The sequence below is a fragment of the Corvus cornix genome, chromosome 3 (assembly GCF_000738735.6).
Source record: "Corvus cornix cornix isolate S_Up_H32 chromosome 3, ASM73873v5, whole genome shotgun sequence".
Classification (NCBI taxonomy): domain Eukaryota; kingdom Metazoa; phylum Chordata; class Aves; order Passeriformes; family Corvidae; genus Corvus; species Corvus cornix.
Window position 1 is genome coordinate 42,468,258 of NC_047056.1, and position 22,747 is coordinate 42,491,004.

General features: G+C 42.9%; 2 protein-coding genes across 3 annotated transcripts in view; both read left to right on the forward strand.

Moving 5' to 3' along the window:
* NUP133 (nucleoporin 133) overlaps window positions 1-12,207 on the forward strand; it is a 30,349-nt gene extending 18,142 nt beyond the window's left edge. For both annotated transcript variants that reach the window (XM_010391551.4, XM_010391552.4), the window contains exons 19-26: window positions 86-219; window positions 1,849-2,007; window positions 3,380-3,515; window positions 5,316-5,434; window positions 6,906-6,986; window positions 8,024-8,088; window positions 10,392-10,480; window positions 11,477-12,207. In XM_010391551.4, coding sequence (XP_010389853.3) covers window positions 86-219; window positions 1,849-2,007; window positions 3,380-3,515; window positions 5,316-5,434; window positions 6,906-6,986; window positions 8,024-8,088; window positions 10,392-10,480; window positions 11,477-11,613 — 920 coding nt within the window. In that variant the 3' untranslated portion in view covers window positions 11,614-12,207. The remainder of the gene's footprint in view (window positions 1-85; window positions 220-1,848; window positions 2,008-3,379; window positions 3,516-5,315; window positions 5,435-6,905; window positions 6,987-8,023; window positions 8,089-10,391; window positions 10,481-11,476) is intronic.
* A 3,490-nt stretch (window positions 12,208-15,697) lies between these two features.
* On the forward strand, window positions 15,698-18,086 carry ACTA1 (actin alpha 1, skeletal muscle). Its single transcript, XM_039568948.1, has 7 exons — window positions 15,698-15,807; window positions 15,888-16,030; window positions 16,191-16,515; window positions 16,657-16,818; window positions 17,036-17,227; window positions 17,347-17,528; window positions 17,669-18,086. Exons 2-7 carry the CDS (start codon window positions 15,902-15,904, stop codon window positions 17,810-17,812), a joined length of 1,134 nt encoding a protein of 377 aa, XP_039424882.1. The 5' UTR covers window positions 15,698-15,807; window positions 15,888-15,901; the 3' UTR covers window positions 17,813-18,086.
* The last annotated feature ends 4,661 nt before the right edge of the window (window positions 18,087-22,747 follow it).

Genomic DNA, 22,747 nt, shown 5'->3' on the forward strand with positions numbered 1-22,747 from the left:
CAACATTTGAAACTTGTTTTCATTTTTCTGGTCTCAGAGGAAGATGAACTTGTTTGATGAAACTTCTTTTTTCTTGGTTACTTAGTGTCCCTGGGACAGTACCAGTTGGCAGCTGCTTTAGCAGAGAAGTACTGTGACTTTGATATCCTGGTGCAGATGTGTGAGCAGACAGACAACCAGGCCAGATTACAGCGCTACATGACTCAGTTTGCAGATCAGGCAAGTCCTATTTCCTTTAGATAGTGTTTGAAATAAGTTTGCACTGGAAATGTTGCAAAATGTATAATTTTTTCTGGGGCTTTTCCCCCTTTTTTTTTTAATACGTATGTATTTGCATATACATACAGGGGTAATGTGGAAAATCAAAGTCGATATTCACTGTAAAATATTCAATGGAGTATTTTCGTTGGGAGTGCAAAGCTAGCCAGCAGAAATAAGGGTACTACCTGTATGGGCAGTGCCTTTTCATGGGACCTTTTTAGTGCCCCAGACACTTTAGCTCACTCTTAACATTTTTCAGCATTTTGGGACTTCTTCAGTAAGGTGCTGTTGTCAGTACACTGTTGTTTTATTAAACTAACGTAATATAAATCGGAGGATAATTTCCAAAAGAGATTAAACTATTAAATGTATAAATAGAAAAGTAATTAATGTATAAATAGAAAAGTAGTTACAAAGAGTAGGAAGGTAGGGCTGTTGCTTTGGGGTTTTTTGCATTGTCCTGCTACATATTTGTTGGACAATTTTTCCACTGTCTGTTAAAATCTAGTGTAAAAACTTCTAAGTGTGCTGAAATACTAGAAAGCTTAAGGAAAAGGTAGTAGAGATTACTTGACGTGTGGGACTGGAACAAAAAGTTCTTAATTTGAGAGTTGGTGAGATGAATTTGTTTAGCTTTCCACAGCTATTGGGGAAAGAGAAATCCTGCAGTCTACATGTTTCCTAGTAAAGAGAGTATATAAAAGTTGTTATAATAACAAAAAACAGAAGTATCAGTAATAGAAATTATAGCAAGCTGTTTAAATAGTACTTCTTAAATACTCAGCCTGTCAAAGGGCATAAATTACCTCTTTTTTAACACTTCACATGTTTTATTTTAAAGGGGAAATGTAAGACTTCCTGAAAAGAAGATACTGTGGCAAATGTACAGCTGAATAGATAAGTCTCATGGATAGACTATCAGACTGATGGCCTCTTCAGACTTCATTTTTTAAATTGTTCATGGAATTAAAATTTAACATTACTCTAATATTGTCCTGAAAAGACTAAATTAAATCTCGAACAGAAATCCTGATGAGTTATTTCACATGGAAGTTTTTGAGGATAAAATAGGGTGCATTTTCTTGTAAAAAAAAGTTTGTTTAAACAATGCCTGGAAAGAAGTAAGGTTGCAGGTTAACTTGTAGGTAGGAGGGAATGTTTCAAAAACGGTGACAGCGGAAGTAAACTTATTTATGAAAGGACATAGTAAGCATGGAGTTTCAAGGGGGGCAAAGGAACTGGTATGAAATTGAGACTAGAAGAATTGTGATTGATGTGATTCCTGTTCTTGTGTATTAATGTGGAGAATCTGCTTTTGGCGCTTCCATCGCTTTAATTGAAGGATTCTGTGTTTATCAGCATCTGTTGCAGAGACCACATGAATGCTTTAAACACTTTCGATCAGGGCTCTTACTGGGTTTTTTATCAGCAGTGTATTTTGTGGTGTGTGTGTGTGTGTCTGGATTTATCAAGCAGCTTCTTACTATTTTCTTACCAATTGTATTTTATAAAGCACTTTGTCTTAGGAGACAAACCAGATACTGAAATGTAACTTTTAAAATTTGTTCATATTCCTGTTATCTTCAGAACTTTTCAGATTTCCTGTTTCGCTGGTATCTAGAAAAAGGAAAGCGAGGAAAACTGTTATCTCAGCCTATTGCTCAGCATGGACAGCTGGCCAGTTTCTTGCAAGCACATGAACATCTGAGCTGGTTACATGACATCAATAGCCAGGATTTGCAAAAGGTAGGGTTTCTTAAATACAGCCAAATGGAAATACCACATGTTGAACAGGTCAAGTATGTATTCAAGCAGATAACTTACCTAGTTATGACTCTTCCCCATCAAAAGACAGCTTATCCAGGTGAGTTAGGGGAAAGATGCCAGATAATTAATGGAGTACCGAAAGTCTCCCTTCAGGCACCATCTATTATCTAAGCCACTGTACCATGTAATGGAAATCAGGGCTGCTTTTCATCCATAGTTGGTGGCTAGTACTTTTTACTAAGGAAGTTTGGTTTGGCTACATGATCACTACTTCAATGGAATTGGGGATTTATAGTGAATATCAACAGCACTGAAATACTGTCCAGTGAGGGAAAAACTGAAACTTCTATTTCAAGACTAACATCTTAAAGCTAAAGAATTTGGAGGTATCGTGAAAGTAGAAAAGCTATTGATAATTTTAATCACTTACATTCATAGTTTAAAGTATTTTTTTATAGCAAGTGTGCATGGGGGTAGATTAACATGACATTGTTTTTAAACATGATCATTTGTTGCCTTCTGGGCTTTCCAGTTACATCCCCTCTTCTTGCTGGTCAGTCTTTCCATCCTTCTGCATTTCATTTAACAGTTAAAATTGTTTCAAATCAAAAATGGCTTCCTTCAATCCACATGCACATCTGTTAAGCATGCAAACCATGGGAACATTTATCCTACTGCAAATTCTAGGTTCATAATGCCATATCTCTCTTAAACAAAAAAGCCCCACCCACCAACCCCAACCAAAACAAACAAAATCCACTCTGAGAATATTGTAATATTCCATTTGTGTCAATTGAAGTTTTCTTAGCAAAGCACTTCGAAGAGGGGAATAAGGGTTCTAAAATACACAGTTAATTCAGTTTAGATAGTTTATTTCTGAGGAAGTTCTCAGAAGCTGTGCCTTTGACTGATAAACAAATTCTTGCCTCTGTGTTGGGTTACTGCAGCAGTTATACACAATTTTTTTTTTCAAATTCCCGAATTAACAGGTAAATCAATCTGCATGCAAAAGTGTTCTGTCAAAACATATTTGCCTAATTTCATGGCAGAGTATTGAATTAGATCCCAAAGATACAATGTGTGAAGTTGCAATTTATCGTTTGAGAGAAAGGTAGGGGATTTTTTATTAGTACTGAAAAGATTTTTTTTTTTTTTAATATATTGTTGGAAGAGAGGGCTGTGTCTTTTCCTGAAGAGTGTAATGCAGAGTTTTATTGTGCAAACTGGACAACCTTTAAAAAGAAGGGTTACAGTGTTACAAACAATAAATAGCTGTGAGACTTCCGTTCAGATAAAACTCTTGTCTGTTAACCTTCCAATCCTAATTTATAAAACTGATTTCTAATTTTAGGCTCACAGAACATTGCAGACTTTAGCAAATATGGAGACACGATATTTTGCAAAGAAGAAGACACTTCTTGGCTTGAGCAAATTAGCTGCACTAGCCTCTGACTTCTCAGAAGACATCCTACAAGAGAAAATAGAAGGTAAGAAATAAGAATAGGGCAAAGTGAAGAAAAGACTAATTAAATTACTGAATTAGAATCCCACTAATTTTGCAGATAGCTGATTTTTTTATGTTGAGAGCGCTTAGTGTGGTACGGATAAATGGGCTGATGGTTTTGCTCATTTTAGGAAGCCACAAGGAAGACAGCATGAGGCAGTAAGCTCAGTATTCACTTTCACATGTGAGTTAGGATTACGAGCATGGCAAATTTGTACCTTTCCACTTGTTCTACTAACGTGTGAAATATTGGCATAAATAACAAGCTGCACTTGTACTTTGAGAAGTGAAAGTTGTAAACCATTCACACTGAATGTATTTTAATGAATCTGCATTTTATATTTCAGATGCAAGGTAAAAATTACTTAATTTCTTAGAGCTTATTTATAGAATGGCTTTCAGTTTTGAATTCTTCTCAGGTCCTGAGGCTCTTAGGCTGTACATGGAAATCCAGTAACCGTGTTGTAATGTAATTACAAATATATACAGGTGTGATCAAGATGTGCTTTCTCAGGGTTTTGCTCTCTGTATCTAGAAAGGTTACCATGACAGTGTTTCATTGTGCTCTATCCGAAATGATGTGAACAGGAAAAGTACAAATATCTGTCCTGCTTCATTACCAAATGCAATGGTTCCACTGCTCTGCCATTCGTATGCCTTTGGAAAATACTGTTAGTGCAGCACATGTGCTGTGAGTGTGAGAAAAAGCAATTCTGCACTACTGGTTAAAGGATTCTGGCCACCAGGGGGAAGCTTTGGAATATTGACTCAGGGTTGCTGCTCAAGCTTACTTCTGTTTATCTGCGTATTTATCCATCTAGGTAATGAATAGTTCTTAAATGCTGTTGAAAAAGCCTGGTAATGATTATGTTAACTAAGTAAGCTTTACAAATTATTTTTAGCTCATAATAATAATGTATTATCTATCTTCTAAGTTGTAAAACACTGCATGAAATCTTGAAGTTTAAATTTAGTTTTTTATCACTGTGAAAATGCCTATGCTGATGTGAAGAATCTCACCTTTAAATAAGAAAATTTAAAAATGAAAAATGAGAAAACCAAAGCTTTATTTAAATGGACTAGAGGATTCTCAAAATTTGCTCTGGACTTTATTCTGCTACACATTTCTGTGTGGCACATGGTGCAGTGTTTAAAACTTAATTTATTTGTGTATCAGTTTCCTGTTGATAAAGAAAGGCTAATTATTTCTGCCACATTTTGCTTATTCCTCCAAACAGATAAAATGCTCCATAGAATTATTTTCCCTATTCTACCATGCAGTGGAAGTTGGTGGGAAGGGCAGGGTTCATACAGTGTGGTTGATGTTTATTCCATTTTGAATGTCTCAGACTAGCAAGTTTCTGATCCTAAAGCAGATCATACTGGCAAGTATAAAACTGTCAAAAACTGAACAGTTCATGAGATGGAACAAGTCCATGGCACAGCTTCTTGAAGTTGCAACCAGCTTACTTTCCTGCGCAGTGCAACAGCTTCCATCCAATCCTGTGTATTAATTTTGAAGTTTTGGGGCAAAATTGGAGTTATCCATTTTCATTACGCTGGGAACATGAGTGAAAAGTAAGAACTAATTCACTAGGATGGCGGTATTGAAGTGGAAGTATTTCTGTGCTTTGGGAACGTGGATGAGAGTCCAAATGGAATGCTTCATAACAAACGCTTGTAGGCTTGAATAATGTTGTGACTTGACAGTTACTGTTGTGCCACAAAATTTATTATTACATTTTAATAACATGAAACATTCATTTCCTTAAATGACTACAAGAAATATCAGAGCAGGAGCGCTTTTTGTTACATCAGGAGACACTTCCCGAACAACTCCTGGCAGAGAAGCAGTTGAACCTCAACGATATGCCAGTGTTGTCTGCATCTCAGCTTATTGATGTAAGTGCTTTGTGTTTTCTTCATTACACAGGTAAACTTCCAGGATGTTTTCTGCCTCTTTGTGGTAAAATAAATGAGGAGGTCACAGCTGCCTTTATCCCTTATATGACTTGCTAAGCACCTAAAGATCTGATGTATGAATTAGTTCAACTTTGCTTAGTTCTACCAGCACCAAACATCAGAATGATGGGTTTAGTGCTAGTTTTTTCTGTTGTGACTGTGTGCTTTGGAGTGCTGCTACGAGAAAAAGCAAATCAGATCAGTGCCAGAAGTTGATTTATTGGTCTAAACCAGTTTTTGGATGTGAGAACAGTTTTTACCTTCCTTTACATTCTCAGTAGGGCAGAACTTGGAAGGCAGAATGAACAAACAATTCTATCTTAGTGGAGAAGGATGCTGCAAGATAGAAAAAGGAAGAACTAGAAACAGGAAGAGGCTTTTGGTCACCTGTTGCAAAGAGGCACCGGAAGTCTTTCTACTTTTGTCTTCTTTTATAAAAATCCAACCTGTAATGAAACAAAAATGTGAACTGTTCCAGTACAGGGATAAGTAACAGTGCTGATTCCTTTTTCTCACTCCTTTCTGGTGGTAGCCAGGAACCAGTAACCTTACTGATTTTGCCTTGTTTGCCACATATTTTTACCATCCAGTGATGCACACAAAAAATACTCCCATGAATAACAGCAATACATTGTAAAAGAAGTCAGTCCTGTCTGGGTGTCAGTTTTGTAGCTCCGTATTTTTCTGTAATCCTGTGGAAAATCAAAAGCTGACATGTAAACTAGCATGCTAAAACTGTGCTAATAGCAGACTGTGAAATCCTTACCTGCGTCTTTTAAGTAAGGCTGGCTGTGGGATTAGGGAAGGGTAGGAAGTGTCAGTCAGGGCTTGGCAAGTGCTGGTGCCACAAGAGTTTTCTTTCTGAATTCTCTTGTATTGTCAAACCAGTGTTCATACTTGCTCCTTGCAATGCAAGAATGAAACTCAGAAAGTGTAAATTAAAAGAGTGTTAATGCTAATTTTCCTTTGAAGTACTAATTTATAATTGGGGGATATGAAATACTGAGGGGGAACTTGTTTTTAAGAGGTGAAAGGCAGCACATGTGCTGAAGTACTGCTTTGAGCTTAATTACCGAAATAATTCGGAGAGCTTATTTGTGGAGCTGAGCTCTGGCTACAGTAGTCCAGGAATGTTACAGCCTTAAATGGCACTTAAATTTGAAACCCAGCAGCCTTGTATCTAGTATCATTTGCCCACAGACCATTGTCACGTAGGTGGAATGCTGCTCTAAAACCTGAAGTATATTCCTTACTATAAAAATACTAGCAGTTGAATCAAGACATATTTTCATGAGCAGGTCATGTAAGCAGAAAATACATGGTGGTCTTCCCACAGTGGGTTGTCCCTGATACCAGTTACGTTAGTTTGCAGGCTAAAAATAATTCTCCATGTTAATCTCTGATTTCATAGATGTTTATATGTGATGAGAACAGAAGAGCCAATGAATATGACTTCAAGAAGGCACTTGATCTGCTAGAATATATTGATGAGGTAAGAAAACTTTTTGAAGGATTTCTAACCTGGAGACTTTTTTATTATTATTTAAGCTAGGATGGTGCATCTCTAGTTAATGAACATATTAGCTTAGTGTATGGTAATTAAAGCAACCCCTGATGTGTTTTTTCAGTTTGTTTTTAAGTCACTGGAGACTTAATGCCAAATGTGGTTTAGATAATTTAAGAAAAATTACACTCTTCATCTTCACTTCCCATTTATAGTCTAGAGTTTCTTTTTTAGAGCCTTGCTTCCCTACAGGCTGTCTCCAAACAGGACAAAGATCAGCTGTTTTTAGAAGCTTAGTTCTTGTGTCTTCCCTCTTGGCAGTTTCACTGATGGTCATGAGGTAATGTGGGATAGTCACCACTTTTTAACATGTAAATAGCTTTGAACCACAGATTTGCCATCTACTTTTTTTCCAACTGTATTTTTTTTCATCTAAATTAAATAAATGCTACTCTAAACCCATGAGATGTAGAATTTTTTTCCCCACAGATATTAAAGCTTCTAACAACTTGTGTAGAACCATTCAGCACAAATTGGAGGCGGTAGTTTCTGTGCAATGAAGAAACTGCCCTTTTGAAATCAAATGTGTATCTTTGAAGATACTTACTAATATCTTCATAAAACATATCTTAATGTGGACACTAATGCATGTTAGTTAGCTTGGCCATAACGAAAAAAGAACTTTAACTTCAGTCATCATTTAGCACATGGTAAAATAAAATTTGCCTAGAATACAATGTTGTACAAATTGGTATTTTAAAATGTGTCCTTTTGTGTTAGTTGGTCTTCAGCAGTTGAGTGGTGATGTATTGTAGAAAGTCTGTATCCATGATTTCAATGGAAACAGTGTTTGATGTTTCAACAGTCCAGTCAGATCACCTGTTAGAACAGCGTATGTTAAAAATTATGTTTGGTGATTGAAGAATCTGATTTATTGGTGCAGTCTGTGTGACAGAGTGATTATTTCTTTGTAGAAAACCCAAAAATTTTAGTTTGTCTGTCTTTTCTCTTTATATGAATTGAAGGAAGAAGAAGTCGATGTAAATGATCTTAAACTTAAAATTCTCTGTAAGGCTCTCCAAAGAGATGGGTAAGTACAAATATAAGTTATTGTGACACAGCTTTTCCGGAATTATATTTTTGTGTACTATTCTCTAATTCACCAAAAAGATTTAATTTCATAGGATAAGGTTAGTAAAGTATAATGTATCTGATCAGAACATATATTCTTATTTGTAAAGTGAAACCCCAGCAAAAAAAAAAAATCTGCAGTACTTTGTTGGTTTATCTCACTGGCAACCTACTATGCAGTCCTGGCACCTGACACAGAAATGAACCCATGCAGCTTTTGTTCTTGAACCCTATCTTGAGGTAAAAGAAGTGACCAATCCTGAACCTTTTTTTTTTTTTTTTTTGTCCTTTGAATCATCTCAAATAGAAGCTTTTTATTAGAAGTAACATAGGCATAGGTGACTCCTGCAAGCTTTTATTTCACTTGGGTTTTGCCATTGAACCACACTGGCAATTTCACGACCTTTTTGAGTTAAAGCTGCATTCTAGGCTGTGAGAGATAAAGCCTAAATAGTGCTTAGAAGAGCCACTCTTATGGATGTTCAAAACCCAGTACAGGCAGAATCCAGTTGGTCACAAGAATCTTCTCATCATGCAGTGATACTGTTCTCTCCCAGGTTAAATAGCTCAAATGGCATTTCCTCGCTTTCCTTTCTAACTTTCAGGAGTCTTCTGCCTTTCCTAACTCCTATCTATGTTCCAGGAGGGACCTAAGGAAGAAAAGATGAGGAGCGAACACATTCCAAATGCACTGTGCCATTTGTGATTAAAATGGAAATTAGCAGCATTTGGATTCACACTTACGCATAGGATAGATTCCAAAGGACCGTGGTGTCTAGGAAATAAATTCCTAATTGCATGACTAAGTTATGTGCACATATAACACAAATAACAAGCAGAAAGAGGTTCACACTATTCCAGAACTCCTACATGACACCAGTCCAGTTACTGGTTTATGACCTATCTACCCTGGACAAGCACAGGGTTTTGAATGTAGCACAGTTCAAACACGTATAATGCTGACAAGATTTTGGCCACCCTGGCAGCTAACCAGGTGCAATTTGAGATGCAGACTTTACACCGAATAGTGTGTAGAAAACTTGATGTCCCAGCTGAGCTCACAAAGGCTTACAGAGAGGTAGTGTTAACTTTCATCTGTGTGCAAAAGTAAGCATTCGACATGTTACAGTACCTGCTTTTAAGGATGGCCTGTGGTTTCTAGCTTGAGGGCTACAGATGGTGGTAAGGCTCTTGGGTAGGATGGAGAGCCTTGCTGAGTGTGCGCCTGGTGTTCTGCTCGTGTCCTCACTGTCCTCCTCTGTGCCCAAGAGGAGGAAATCTCCCTGCCCTCCCTCCTTTCCTCACATGCTTCCTAACAGAATTAAAGATGTAATTCTAGACATTTAGGAGCTGAAGAGACATCCAGGGTAAAACCAGTGAAGTACAGAGGATTTGTCAGTAATAGCTTCTGGATCCAGGTCCAGATCTGTTACAAGCATGTCCCACTGGCCCATGGTAGTTTAGGGAGTGATATGAGAACCAGTGTTGTCTGACAGCTTAGCACATGGAACAGGAAATTTTAACAACTGAAAGGTTAGAACCACAGCAAAACAAGTTAGGTTGGTGTTGACTTAAAACTGGTACATATAAAGCTCCGCAAGGATGGGAAATTGTCATTTAAAACAATCTTCCTCTTAGAAAAATCTGGGATTTTTTTTTATCACAGGTGAGACTGGCATTCAGTCTTCACGTTTAATCACAAAGGAGACAAACGATTTGTTTTGGGACTGTGTGTGCTGTTACAGGCCTGCAACTTAGATTCTGCGGATTTTTTCCTCCTTTCTTTTCTCAATGTTTGATTTTTGTTTTATTTTGATTTTTTTTCACGTTAGAGAATTGCTTCTCTTGCTTTATTCTGCCAAGAAAATAAATCTACACGTTCTTCACCTCAGTTGTAAAATATAATTACTGAGAATAGGTAGTTATCTCAATGGATAATACTTCTATTTTATCAAAGAAATAATGTTGTTTGGTTGGGGTTTTTAATGGTTTAGAAGATGGGAAACATTTTTGTTCTCCTAACTAGACTACATTATAGTAGTGCAATTTCATTCCAGTTTTACTCTTGTAATAAAGACTAATTAACACAAGGTAGAAAAAACCTTTTGCTTTGAGCTATAACCAAGCGCATAATGTTTCCATGTGGACATGTGTTAATCACCTTTGATAATCTATCAAATTTTCCTGTGTTTTTATTTCTTGTTAGTTTTCCTAGTATTTTCTCTGTGCAATTCTCTCCCCAAATTATTCTTTGACTTTCAGATGGTCCTGTTCAGATGGTAGAGATGATCCAATTGAAGCATCTAAAGATAGTATATTCGTGAAAATACTACAAAAGCTATTGAAAGAAGGTAAAGTGGACTTAAATATAATTGAATGTCTTGAAATCGTTGTTTCAAAAGCTGTTTAAGATCAACATTAGCATGTAAAAGTAGCATTAATAAATTCTCAGAGTAATAAAAAATTCATTCCACTAGACAGTTAATATCATATGGAGCTAATTTTATCTCTGTAAACTGTTCAGGGGGGTAAGTGATGAGCAGATTTCTTGGTTATAATCTTAGTATTCTAAAGTTCTTTGCTCAGTAGGGCACTCAGCAGGTTTTCAGCAGTTGCTTACTGTGCAGTAAAGTAGGTCTTCTGGAGGTAAATATGTATCTTCTGTAAGATCCAGGATAATAAATAATTGACTATCACTCAGAAGAACTTAATCCATTTTAGCCAAAATTTTTTTTTCCTTTTGTTTTCCGTATCCAAAAGTTTAAAAAAAAAACCAAAACACCTCCCATTTTCTACTTAAAGCTGACTGTAGGAAGTTATGGCTGTGAAAGTTACAGCTGGAGGAGGGAGGGAGAGGAGGGAAGCAACTGAGAGTCAAAGCCTGTTTTAAATATTACTGCATAGAAACTTTTCCCAGAACAGAGAAGGCTTCACGTGAAAAATACAAGAATTAAGTTCTTCAGGACAGTTCCAGTTCTGTGTTCAATCCTGTCGATTTCCTTGCATTTGTAAGACTTGCACACCCTACCCTGAACTGTTGCAACTGATACATAGTTGTTGTATAACTGAGGTTTCTTTCCTCTTTCCTTTCTTTTATTTATTATTATTTTTATTTAGGTAAAGTTTGGATTTTAGGTTTAATTATTAAATTACTGAACTCTGGGTAAAGAAGAAAATTAACTCCGTTTTACAGGCTACTTGAGCTTTGTTGTATTTCTTGACATGTATAACAGAATCAGAGCTTCCCAAATCCTCTGAGGCAGGCACAGGTGTTTACTCAAAAATGATATTAACTGCTCATGCAAAGTGCATTTATCAGTGTTGTAATAAATGGGTTTGTGTTGTAGGAGTTCAGCTGAGTGAGTATTTACCAGAGGTGAAGGACTTGCTTCAAGCAAACGAACTCGGCAACTTGAAATACAATGCTTACTTTGAATTTGTGCTAAAAGCAAACTATGAACTCTACGTTCAGGGACAAGCATGATTCTCACCAGGGTTTTTTAATACTTTTTCTAAAGAACTGTTGAATTCATGTGTACTTTTTAATGTTTTGTTTGGTTTTTTACTAAAACTTTGTGATAAAGTCTATATGAGTAATGTACTTGGTCCTAAGTGTATAGACATTGATGCTTTCGTCAGGGGAGGCAGAGTTGTGTTTTCAGGCAACATAAAAATAAAGTTTTCGTTTTCTGTGCCTTTCATAAACTTGCTGGTTTTTTCTGTATCTTGATTAGCACGTGTCCTGTCTGAGGCTGGGGTACACAAGACACACAGGGTGAAATGCAGGGACCCACTGCAGAAGGTGGGAAACTTGTGTTGTCACCACTGGGGCTGTGATTTCAGTTCAGAGAAAACACCAAACACATTCATGCGAAGTGACTGCGTACATTACTTAAGAAACAACTGGTTATTCTATCAGATAACTCCACTGTTTCTTTGTACAACACTTTTTGCTGAAAAAAACTGGGTAATTTCAGTTTTGCCTTAAAGGTTACTTGCACAAAATGGATAACTAACTTGTCACTGATCACTCAGCTTGTCTGTGACAGAAAGAAATAAAGTACAGCTCTCATTTGAAGTCTTCTGGTCCAGTCAATATACCGTTCTTTCAGTTCACATCTGTAAGATTAAACTTTTCCCAAAAATTTTAGTATTGTATCCATTTAACTTCCCTTTAAGCTATTTCTAGCATACATGTAAAATGGGATTAGCAGCTCCCCATGCAGTCATTGACAGCAACTGCTTGTGCCTAGGCTCAGAAGAAACCTCGAAAGCAGTTATGAAAGTGTGGGAGTACAGCATGATCTTCCTTACTTCCATGCCTTGGTTTTTACTGGTAGGCATTACTAATTTCCATTTATCCTTTTTAGCCCCAGTTAGTTCTCTGACATGGGAATAAAAAAATAAAAAAATTCCATTTCTCAATTATTCTGATTGACAGCAGAGTTTAGTCTTTTGATTAAAAAAAAGCCTTTCAGTTGCAATCTGATGTGTTGCACCTTTCTTTTGCATGTCGCTGAAGAGACAGAAACTGACTGGAGAGCAACTTGCATGCCCTTATGTTTTACTTGTCTGGCTCCATGCCTGCTGCAATAACTTGATCTAACAGCTGAGAAGGTCAGAAGTTAAACTGGTTGAAGAGAATCCAGTTTCTAGTTTTAAAAGCACAGCTCCCCTCCCGTGGCTTCCCCTCCTCCCTGTACTAATACAGTAAGCTGGGCTGAGAGTCTGAACATGTTTGGAAGAATACATTTATCTAGAGAGGTTCAAACTAATATGGGAAAGAAATGCACTAGCAGTCATCTTCTAAGATTGTTCTAAGCAGCGAACTTTGCTCTTCTGCAGTCTTGCATGGCTGGGAAGTGTGAGCGGAACTCTCAGCTACAGCTTCAAAGGAATTGCTTGTTTAAAGCCTTGGAAGAATTCCACGTGTTCGCCTGAATGTCACTTTGAGGGTGCTTTCACGTTGGTAAATTTAGCGGGGTTTGGGGAGAAAGGGACTAATGGAATAAATGATTGCTTGCCCCTGCCAATATATGTTCTGCCTTAACTTTTCCCAGACTCTTAAATTTTGCTTGAAGAGGAATCTCTTTAATTGACTGTCCACCATAAAACACTTTGGGGATATCTCATACTTTCCTAGACTGTTGGCCAGATCTCTGTATTCCATCAGGCATGGCAGGACAAGCCCTGGAAAGCTTGCTCCAGGTGCAAGCAGTTCTGATCACCCTTAGCTATTGTTTCAAAGTGCCTGGCTTCTCTGCTGGGTCCTGTTCATCGTGGTTGGTGTAAAAGCGTTCTCCAGGTTTTTGGGAAAGGATGTACCTTGTTGGGTTTTCTACTGTTTTACTCTGCTGCCGGGTTGGGAGGCATTTGGCATTTGTACAACAGCTTTCCATCTGACTATTGCCAAAACAGAAGGCTACTTGCAATGAGTTTACTTAAACAACGCCTCATTAAAATAACTTCTATGTCCAAACAGATGTTTAATGTTCTTGTACTAGTAATGCTGAACTGGTTCACTGTTCTGTTGGAAAGTTTGAAGAGTCTGAGATTTGGGGCTATTCCTCCTCTCTGTCCTTCACTTCATTATGTAATAAGCTGTGCTGGTGCAGAGCTCCAGTCTCAGATTACTGCTCCAGGAGGATGCCTTCATTTACCACTGCATATGGAAGGTGGTAAATGCCAGAGCTTTAGGTTGTTTCTAAGTGTAACAAAAACAAATAAACTTGTGGCAAAAAAGATGAGGGTTCAAACGTCCTAAGGGGGATGGATAGCTCCACTTGAATAAGGATACACATTGTTTCTTAAATAGTTATTTTCTCAGTAATGGAAAGCACAGAAAGTACAGGAGGTACGCATTTGTATCCTTTGTTGCCGCCAGAGCAGCAGGAGAGTTTATCAGTTGTCATTTGTGATCAATTTCAGAAGCTATGTATGGTAGATAGTGAGTTCTTTGTGCCCAGCTCTGTACTGGAAAATCACTCCAGCTGCTTTCTGACTTGAGACAAAAACCACATTCATTTAGTGAATACAGATAAACATCAGCTCTACCTGCAGAAAATGGTATTTTACTCAGAAGTGGGAGAATTTAACATTGCCATTTGGGCACTTCGCTGTAAACTAGATTGGGGTAGAGAGAAAATAAAAGGGAACAGAAGGGATAGAGTGGGTTTATGCTTGCATCATATTTCATTGCAGGATTAAGGATGTTTATCTTTCAGCGACGTTCGGGTTTCTGTTACTTGATTTCTGATTCAACAACCGACCGTATTTTGGAAACCACAATGAAGCACTACAGTTCTGTAAATAGATTTGGTGGCTGCGATGCCTCTAAGTGCTTGACAGGATTTCAGAATCTATAGCAGAAGGAAGCAGAGGGCTGCCAGAGGTAAAGAGAAATGCCAACCTGGAGGATGCAGAAGTTTAACAGCGGAGAAGAAAAGTTGTCTGCTTGTCTGTTGAGCTGTCTGCTCTGCCTTGCAGTGGAGGAAGTCACCTGCAGAAATACCTTCACTCGCAGGAGACACCTCACAGCATAGTGCTTCTAGCCTACTATTCCTTCTTCCTTCTTGCCTGACTCCCTAAATTTTCAAAGGATTTGCACTTGACCAATTGTGCCTTCAGAGAAGATCTTGAAGGTTGATTTGCATTGACATAGTGTCACGGCTGCAAAACTGCTTGCATTACTGCCTCTTCTTTCCATTTGGAAACCGAATGTCTGTAAAATCTTCCAAGTGTCCCACATGGAATCTCTGCTTAAATACCCATAGCTGAAGGAGATGAACTGTTCCTTTTCACTTGCATAGTACCTTCAGCTCATCAGAGATGACTTGCCTGTGAGACCGCACTCCTTTTGGAAAGGGTGAGCCACAGGGATAGCTGAAGGATTCCCGTGTTGCCTGGCCGAGCTCAGCGGCCAGCAATGGCCGCTCATAATGGCACCAGCATTCACGACTACGTCAGGCTTCTGGGATCAGACCAGGATTAATCCTTTACCGGGCTTCTCTTCAGGCATTTGTCTGACAGATGTTATCCCGTGCATTTATTTTCCATTTTTAAATCGCAGCAAGGAAACGATGCACGGCTTAACTTGATGTATAAAGTTGTGGGTTTTGCATGGACTGTCACCGTGTGCCCTGCAAACCAGGGATCTACCTTGTCACTTCTTCTTTTCCAGTTCTCTTTCTCCCCCTGGGCTCACCTATAGCTATGGCAAAGACTCGGGAGGGACGCGTTTCCCTTCGCAGCCCCAGAAGCCTTGGCACGTGGTGGCCGCAGAGCCGATGGCCGCTCGCCTCCTGCCCCGCTGAGCCCCGCGGGGCTCCCGGCCGCCCCCACCTGCTTTGCCCTTAACGGGGCCGGTGCTGCCGGGGGATTATTTCGGCCCCGGCCGCGGGCGGTGGCGGGGGGGGCCCGGCAGACGCGCCTTATACGGCCGGGCCCGGCTCACCTGGGCCGGGGCCAGGAGCGCCTTCTTTGGGCACCGCCGCGCCGGGGCCGCGCCGGGCCCGACGCCCAAATATGGGGACGGCCGGGGCCGCATTCCTGGGGGCCGGTCGCTGCCGCCGCCCGCCGTGATAAAAGGCTCGGCGGCGGCCGCGGCGGCCACGAGTGACCCGGCGAGGAGCGGGAGCCTCTCTCTCTGCCCGACGTGCGCAGCCCCCAGCCAGCCCAGGTAAGCCCCGGCCCCGCCGCCACCGCCCGCGGCTGCCGGCCCGCCGTGAGGCTCAGCCCCGCTGCCCTGTGCCCCCGCAGACACAGCCGAGACCATGTGTGACGAGGACGAGACCACCGCGCTCGTGTGCGACAACGGCTCCGGCCTGGTGAAGGCTGGCTTCGCCGGGGACGATGCCCCCAGGGCCGTGTTCCCCTCCATCGTTGGCCGCCCCCGCCATCAGGTACGGCGCACTCCCCCTCCGAGCCTCCCGCGCGCCCTGCCACAGCCGTGGTTGTGGATCCCTGCTGCCTTCCAGCCCTCCGCATCCTCCTGTCCTGCTGGGGAGCCCCATGCTGCTGCCCGTGGAGAGGTTGCTGAGTCCCCGCTTTCCTCCCCTGCAGGGCGTCATGGTGGGTATGGGTCAGAAGGACTCCTACGTAGGAGATGAAGCCCAGAGCAAGAGAGGTATCCTGACCCTGAAGTACCCCATTGAACATGGCATCATCACAAACTGGGATGACATGGAGAAGATCTGGCACCACACCTTCTACAATGAGCTGCGTGTTGCCCCAGAGGAGCACCCCACTCTGCTCACTGAGGCCCCCCTTAACCCCAAAGCCAACCGTGAAAAGATGACCCAAATCATGTTTGAGACCTTCAACGTCCCTGCCATGTATGTGGCCATCCAGGCTGTGCTGTCCCTGTATGCCTCTGGCCGTACCACTGGTGAGTGCAAAGTCCTGCTGGCCCTTCTTCTCCAAGAAAGGACACCCAGGGCTGATCTCCTACATCTGACAAGCACTTTGCCCCCAGGGCAGGACCCTCTGTGGGCCACATCTCTCAGATGGTTGCTTCTTGTCTCCCCAGGTATCGTGCTGGACTCCGGTGATGGTGTGACACACAATGTCCCCATCTATGAAGGGTATGCCCTGCCCCATGCCATCATGCGCTTGGATCTGGCCGGCCGTGACCTCACTGACTACCTGATGAAGATCCTGACTGAGCGTGGCTATTCCTTTGTCACCACAGGTAAGCACCATTCCCTCCTCCAAAAAGTTCCCTCTCACATCCAACCCTTGCACCTCCAGAGATGCTCTCACCCTGTTGCAAGCCCTGAAAACTCTCCTTGTTGGGAGCTTACGTGTGGCTGGGGGTCCAGAGTCCCCCATAGCAGACCTATGGAGGCAGTGCAAATGCTCCCTCTTCCTCGTCTGCCAACACTGACGCCTTTGCTTCTCCCTGACAGCTGAACGTGAGATTGTCCGTGACATCAAGGAGAAGTTGTGCTATGTGGCCCTGGACTTTGAGAACGAGATGGCCACCGCTGCCTCTTCCTCCTCCCTTGAAAAGAGCTACGAGCTGCCTGATGGGCAGGTCATCACCATCGGCAATGAGCGTTTCCGCTGCCCAGAAACCCTGTTCCAGCCTTCCTTCATTGGTGTGTGCCCCCCTCCCTGTCTCTTCCCCTGACAGCTCTCCCCTCTCTCCAGAGTCACCATGTAGAACTCTTGCTTTGCTCTTAACTTGTGCCTGCCTGTTTCCCCCTGCTACCCCCAGGTATGGAGTCTGCAGGTATCCATGAGACCACCTACAACAGCATCATGAAGTGCGACATTGACATCAGGAAGGACCTGTACGCCAACAACGTCATGTCTGGGGGTACCACCATGTACCCAGGTATTGCTGACCGCATGCAAAAGGAGATCACAGCCCTGGCCCCCAGCACAATGAAGATCAAGGTAAGGCTGGAGCACAGAGGTCCTGGGAGCAGCCTTCTCTTGCCGCCCTGCACATGGCACGCGGGGCTGTGCACATCCCTGTGCCTATCACCCACAGCAGGGCCTTGTTTACTGATCTCAGCTCTCTTGGTGTTTTCCAGATCATTGCCCCACCTGAGCGTAAGTACTCTGTCTGGATCGGTGGCTCTATCCTGGCCTCCCTGTCCACCTTCCAGCAGATGTGGATCACAAAGCAGGAATATGATGAAGCTGGCCCATCCATCGTCCACCGTAAATGCTTCTAAACATGTTTACATGATCTCTTTGCCAACCACGCTCAGGATGACAACCTTCAAGGTTGCGGGCAGCAGAGAGCCTGCAACAGCCATGTAACTTTCTATTTTGTAACGATTTCTGGTTACTGTTGCTGCAAAGCTCCATGTGACACAGTGTATGTAAAGTGTACATAAATTAATTTATTTTATCTCGTTTTGTTTGTTTTTAAAACCAATGCCCTGTGGAAGGAAACAAAAAACTTCAAGAAGCATTAAATCATCAGTCATTCTGTCACACCCCTAATGCTGTTGTTTGTCGTCATTTGCTCAGGTTCTTCCATCACTTGTGGACGTAGCATGAGGGCGGGGGGAGGGGGAGTGGGGCTGCACTCCTCGAAATAGGAGCAGGACTGGAGAGGGGACAGGACCCCAGCCAGAGGAGCCAGCTCTGGGACTTCCTTGGGGTGCGGGCTGCTCGGTGGCACTGAGGGCAGCGTGGGGGTGGCTGTGTGTTGCATCATGCTGCTGCACGGTGGGTGTCCTCACACTCTGCAGTGTGCCAGTCCCAGGCAGGAAAGGGTTACCCGGAGCCTTTGCTTGCAAAACAATTCTTTTGGCTCAGCCTGCCAAAAAAGTAGCCCTGGCATGCTCCCGAGGAAGGCAAGGCTGGGGCTGAGGGCAGGTGGCGGGTGCAGGTTAAATAAAGAGCTTTCCACTCCACTTATGGGAAACCCACCTGCCATCATGTTGTCCCTGGAGGGCTGAGGGCAGCCAGGGCCACTTCCTCACCCTGCCTGACACACTTGCCCTTGCCAGTGGTCACGAATGAGGGAGCTGCCTGCGAAGGGACCACCCCCTCCTCTGCCCCCTCCAACCACCCCTTCCCGGGATCAGATCCTGTACTCAGGAACTCCCTAGGAGCCCGAAGGAAAATCCCAGGGGCTTCCCCTTGACGCAGGTGTTTGCCTACCCTGTTTACCGATGAGGAAGCAGGGCACAATGGGAGGAGGGAAAGATGGTCCTGGCCTGTCTCATTTCTCTCTTACTGGGGTGAGGGGGCTCAGGGCCCCTCTTTGTTTGCAGCATTCACACACACACACCCACCCCAGGTGCTCAGCTCCTTGTGGGAGCTATCCTAAAGCCCCACCAGGCTTGGCACGTGTCGCTGGGTCAGGGCACATGTGCAGGAGCCATTAGACTTTGAAGGAGGACTTCTGGAGCACAGGACCCTGTCATGAAAGCAGTGCGAGTTTTGGGGTGTTCTTTTGCCGTGGGAGAGAGCAGTACCAGGAAAAAAAAGGTGATTTGCAGATAAACTTCCAGCCCAAGAAAAGTTTTTGCTCTTCTATGGCTATGTTAAGGGTGCATTTGTTTTGCATTTTTGCTCATTTTACTTGCATTAAAGTGAGATTCATACATGAGTACAGTTTTTTTTTAGCCCCATCCTAAAGCAAAAGCCTGTGGGAGGAGCTGCCCTGGTCCTTCCCTGGTATCTGAGGGCAGGGAGGGCCACTGGGCAGCCCTAAGGGCTCTCTCAGTGACTGGGGATGGACTGGAAAGTAGCTGCTTCTCAAAAACCAGTTTCTTCTCAAAAAGCAAACACAAGCTTTTATTGCCGTTTGTGTAGCGGCACACACTCCATCTGTCAGCTCCCTGTTGGGATTTTGGGAGGTGCTTAACATTAAGTCCTCAGTACTTGACCCCTGATCTCAGGTTCAGTTGTGGCTTAGGTGGTGTTATGAGATGGATTTTAGGACCTGCTTCTGTTATTTGATTAAAAGACTGTTTTAGAAGCACAGACAAAAGTTAACTTAGAATAGCATCCTCATGAGTTAGATGGCATTCACAAACTCCACATTCTCACCTATAGTATTAATTTATGGTCCTAACCCCACGACAGAAGGGGCTGATTTTTGAAAGGGGGAGGGATGCTGAGCCAGCTGCTCCTCTCCAACCTGATCAAAATCAAAGGGGTCAGGAGATGCTTGCACCTTCTGAATGAAGACCTATATTTTGCAGTGCCAAACTTGGGTTTAGGACCACTCATGAGCACAGCTTCGGGCAGAGGCGAGTCCTTCAGCAGTGAGGGTGTTGCACAGGCACTGCCTTGCACAGAGGGACTGATGCTGCCACTGGTGTGTCGTTGTCTGCTGCCTCTAACAGCAGCACTTGGTCTCAATCTAACCCACAGCAGCAGGTATTCTCAATCACCTCGGTGCCGATTTCATCCAGGTGAAGATAAATGCCCTAAAGAGCATTCTTACAGCTGAGAAAAATGACTGCTTTGGGTTTTTTGTTGCTTAATCAATGAACAGGGATGCAATGAACCCTAAGTCTATGAAACCACCCTGTTCAGGTTTTCATTTCAAACTAAAAGACTCTCTTTATCCTGAAACCAGCCTTTTATTTGGGCTTGGGATTTTCCTTAATATTTTTAGCAATTGAAGACACAGATTTTTTGGAAATGGGTGAGTTGGATTTTCACATGGCTCACAAGCCCCATTGTTGGGAAGGTGTTTTGAAAAATTTTGCTTGTGCACAGCGGTCTGGGTTTGGTCTTTTTTGTGCAGTTCTCAATAATTTCATTATCCTCCCTGCACCTCTAACAGTGCTGTTGGCAGCAGGGAAAGGATCCCCGGGACCAGCATCCTCTGTTTTGAGAGAAGCAAAGGGGTAAATGGGGTATCAGGGGAGTAAAAGAGGAAAGAAGGAAGGATGCAGGACACCCACATGCTGTGGGAGGGAGGGTAACAAAGGGGAATGGCTCTTGCCTGCACCAAAACATCCTGTGGGGCTGCAGCTCACTGCTCCCTCCACAGCCATCTGGATCCAGGGCTGGACCAGTGCAGGACAACCCTCCACAATTTAAGTCTACGGCTGCATGCAGTGGGCAATGCAAGAAGCTGCCCTCGGTTAAAATATCACCAAGGGATGGAAAATCTAGAGAGAAGACAGGTCCTTGAAAGGACAAAAACTATGTGGGGCTGCTTAGATGATCTTGGGAGACACAGTCATGACTGGATTTGGATGTAAGCTTCCCCCAGATCTGCAGATTACCTGGGCCATTACCTAAATTATACAAGGAGCTAAGGGAAAACCCAGGCTCTGAGAGAAAGTCTTGAGGGAGCCTCTGCACAAAAGAGCAAAAGAAATCCTGGAGAAGATGAGCACGTTGGAGTGTCTTCCTAATTTTATTTTGATATAGATTTTGCTAAAGTGAAAATCTGCATTTGCACAGAGAGCAGAATGTGACCCAGGAAGGGCCACCCCCCCTCATAGGTCATGGCTTTGTGCAAAGGGAGCTGGCACCCCAACACGCTTCTCCCCTTGGCTTCCAAAGCTGCAGAAACAAAAAGCACTGTGACCCACAGTATTTACTGGGCTTGGCTTTGTTGAGAGGACCTGAACACCCCCTCAAACTTAAGATCAGTGCAACCTCACTGTGTCCTCAGTTGGCTGTGTGTCTCCCATGGGCATTTGGCCAGTAATATTTATTCAATGAGATTTACTAAAGGGACAAAATAGGCCACTTGAAAACTATCATTACTTTTCACAGGAAACTCCTAAACAAAAAATTCTGTGGCAACCTTTATTTCTGAAAGTGAGGCATTAAAATGAAGACTTTCAAATCTTCAAACAATTTTATTTTGTAGGAAAATTTTGTGCTGTTTCTATTTCATTAATCCACAGGAAAAATAAATTAATGGAACATGTCTTGTTAGGGTTTATTTGCTTATTTATTTATTTTTGAACCAAACAGGCATTTTTCTTTAAAAAAAAAATTAAAGAGCTATTCAATTGTACAGATTCTCATGGCACATTTCCTGGGGCTGGAAAATGCAGCACACAAGGGTGACTGTAACCTATTGATCAGCTAATGGATAACTGCAGGCAGTGCTGGTGTGCAGGGCTGCCACGTGGGACAGATGCCAGTCAGGGTGGGCCACTTTACCAACAGAACCATTCAGAGTACCCCCCAGCCTTGTCCACTTTCCCGGGAATCGCTGGCAGTTTTGGGGATCCTCTTCCAACCCTCACGGCCAGAACATATTTTGAAGGGGCTAAAATGTTCTGGCTTCAGGCTTTGGGAAGTAGTTGTATTTGCAGCTGGCAAAGACTTTGTTTTTCATTTGTCCAGGATCTCAAAAATAAAGCAGCTTCTGATTGCTATGCAGCAGGAAAAGCTGGAGCATTGCTGGCTGTCACAAGGGCTGTGTGCTGTGGGTGATGGCGATGAGCAGATGTCAGGGAAATCTTCCATTGCCCCCCTTGTCTCCTTCTTCCCCCCTCCAGAGCACCCTGTCAGCCTTGAAACTACACTGCCCTGTGCAGAGCTGGGGCCAGCACTGAGCAGACCTCTCGCACTGTGGTGACCCTGGGCAGCTCATCCTCTGTGCTTGCAGGGACTGCAGCCAAACCCTGTCTTGTCTTGGCTGCTCAAGGCCATGCTCTGAAAATAAAGCTGCAGCTTGGAGGCAGTTCTGGCTGTTGATGTCCAGGGAGTGCCACAGGCAGCCCAGGAATGAACCTCTGTGTAACCCCACCTCAGGGAGCTGTATATATATAGATCCCTGGAAGCAGTTTTCTTCCTTGGCACATCACTCCCACCCATAACTCCCTCCCAACAAGCACTCCCTGCTCCCCTGTGCCCTCACTGCTTGGCTTCCAGCAGCTTCTCTCTCTACCAGGGTAAACAAGGCTTTAAAGCTGAGAAATCTGGAGGAAGGAGGGGAAAGGGGGAAGATTGCCTTGTAAGAGGACTCTCACACATGCTCACAGACGAGCAGCCCAAAGTCAGCATCAGCAGGCATCAGCCCTTGACCCAGGTTCACAAAGGCACGAGGACCTGAGCAGTATTTGCAGTGGAGGTCATGCCTTGTCACAGTTCTGGCTGGGCTGTCCTCTTTCCAAAGCAGAGGTGCTGTAAGGCTTCAGGTACAGGTGTGTAAGGAGACCTCTGTATGG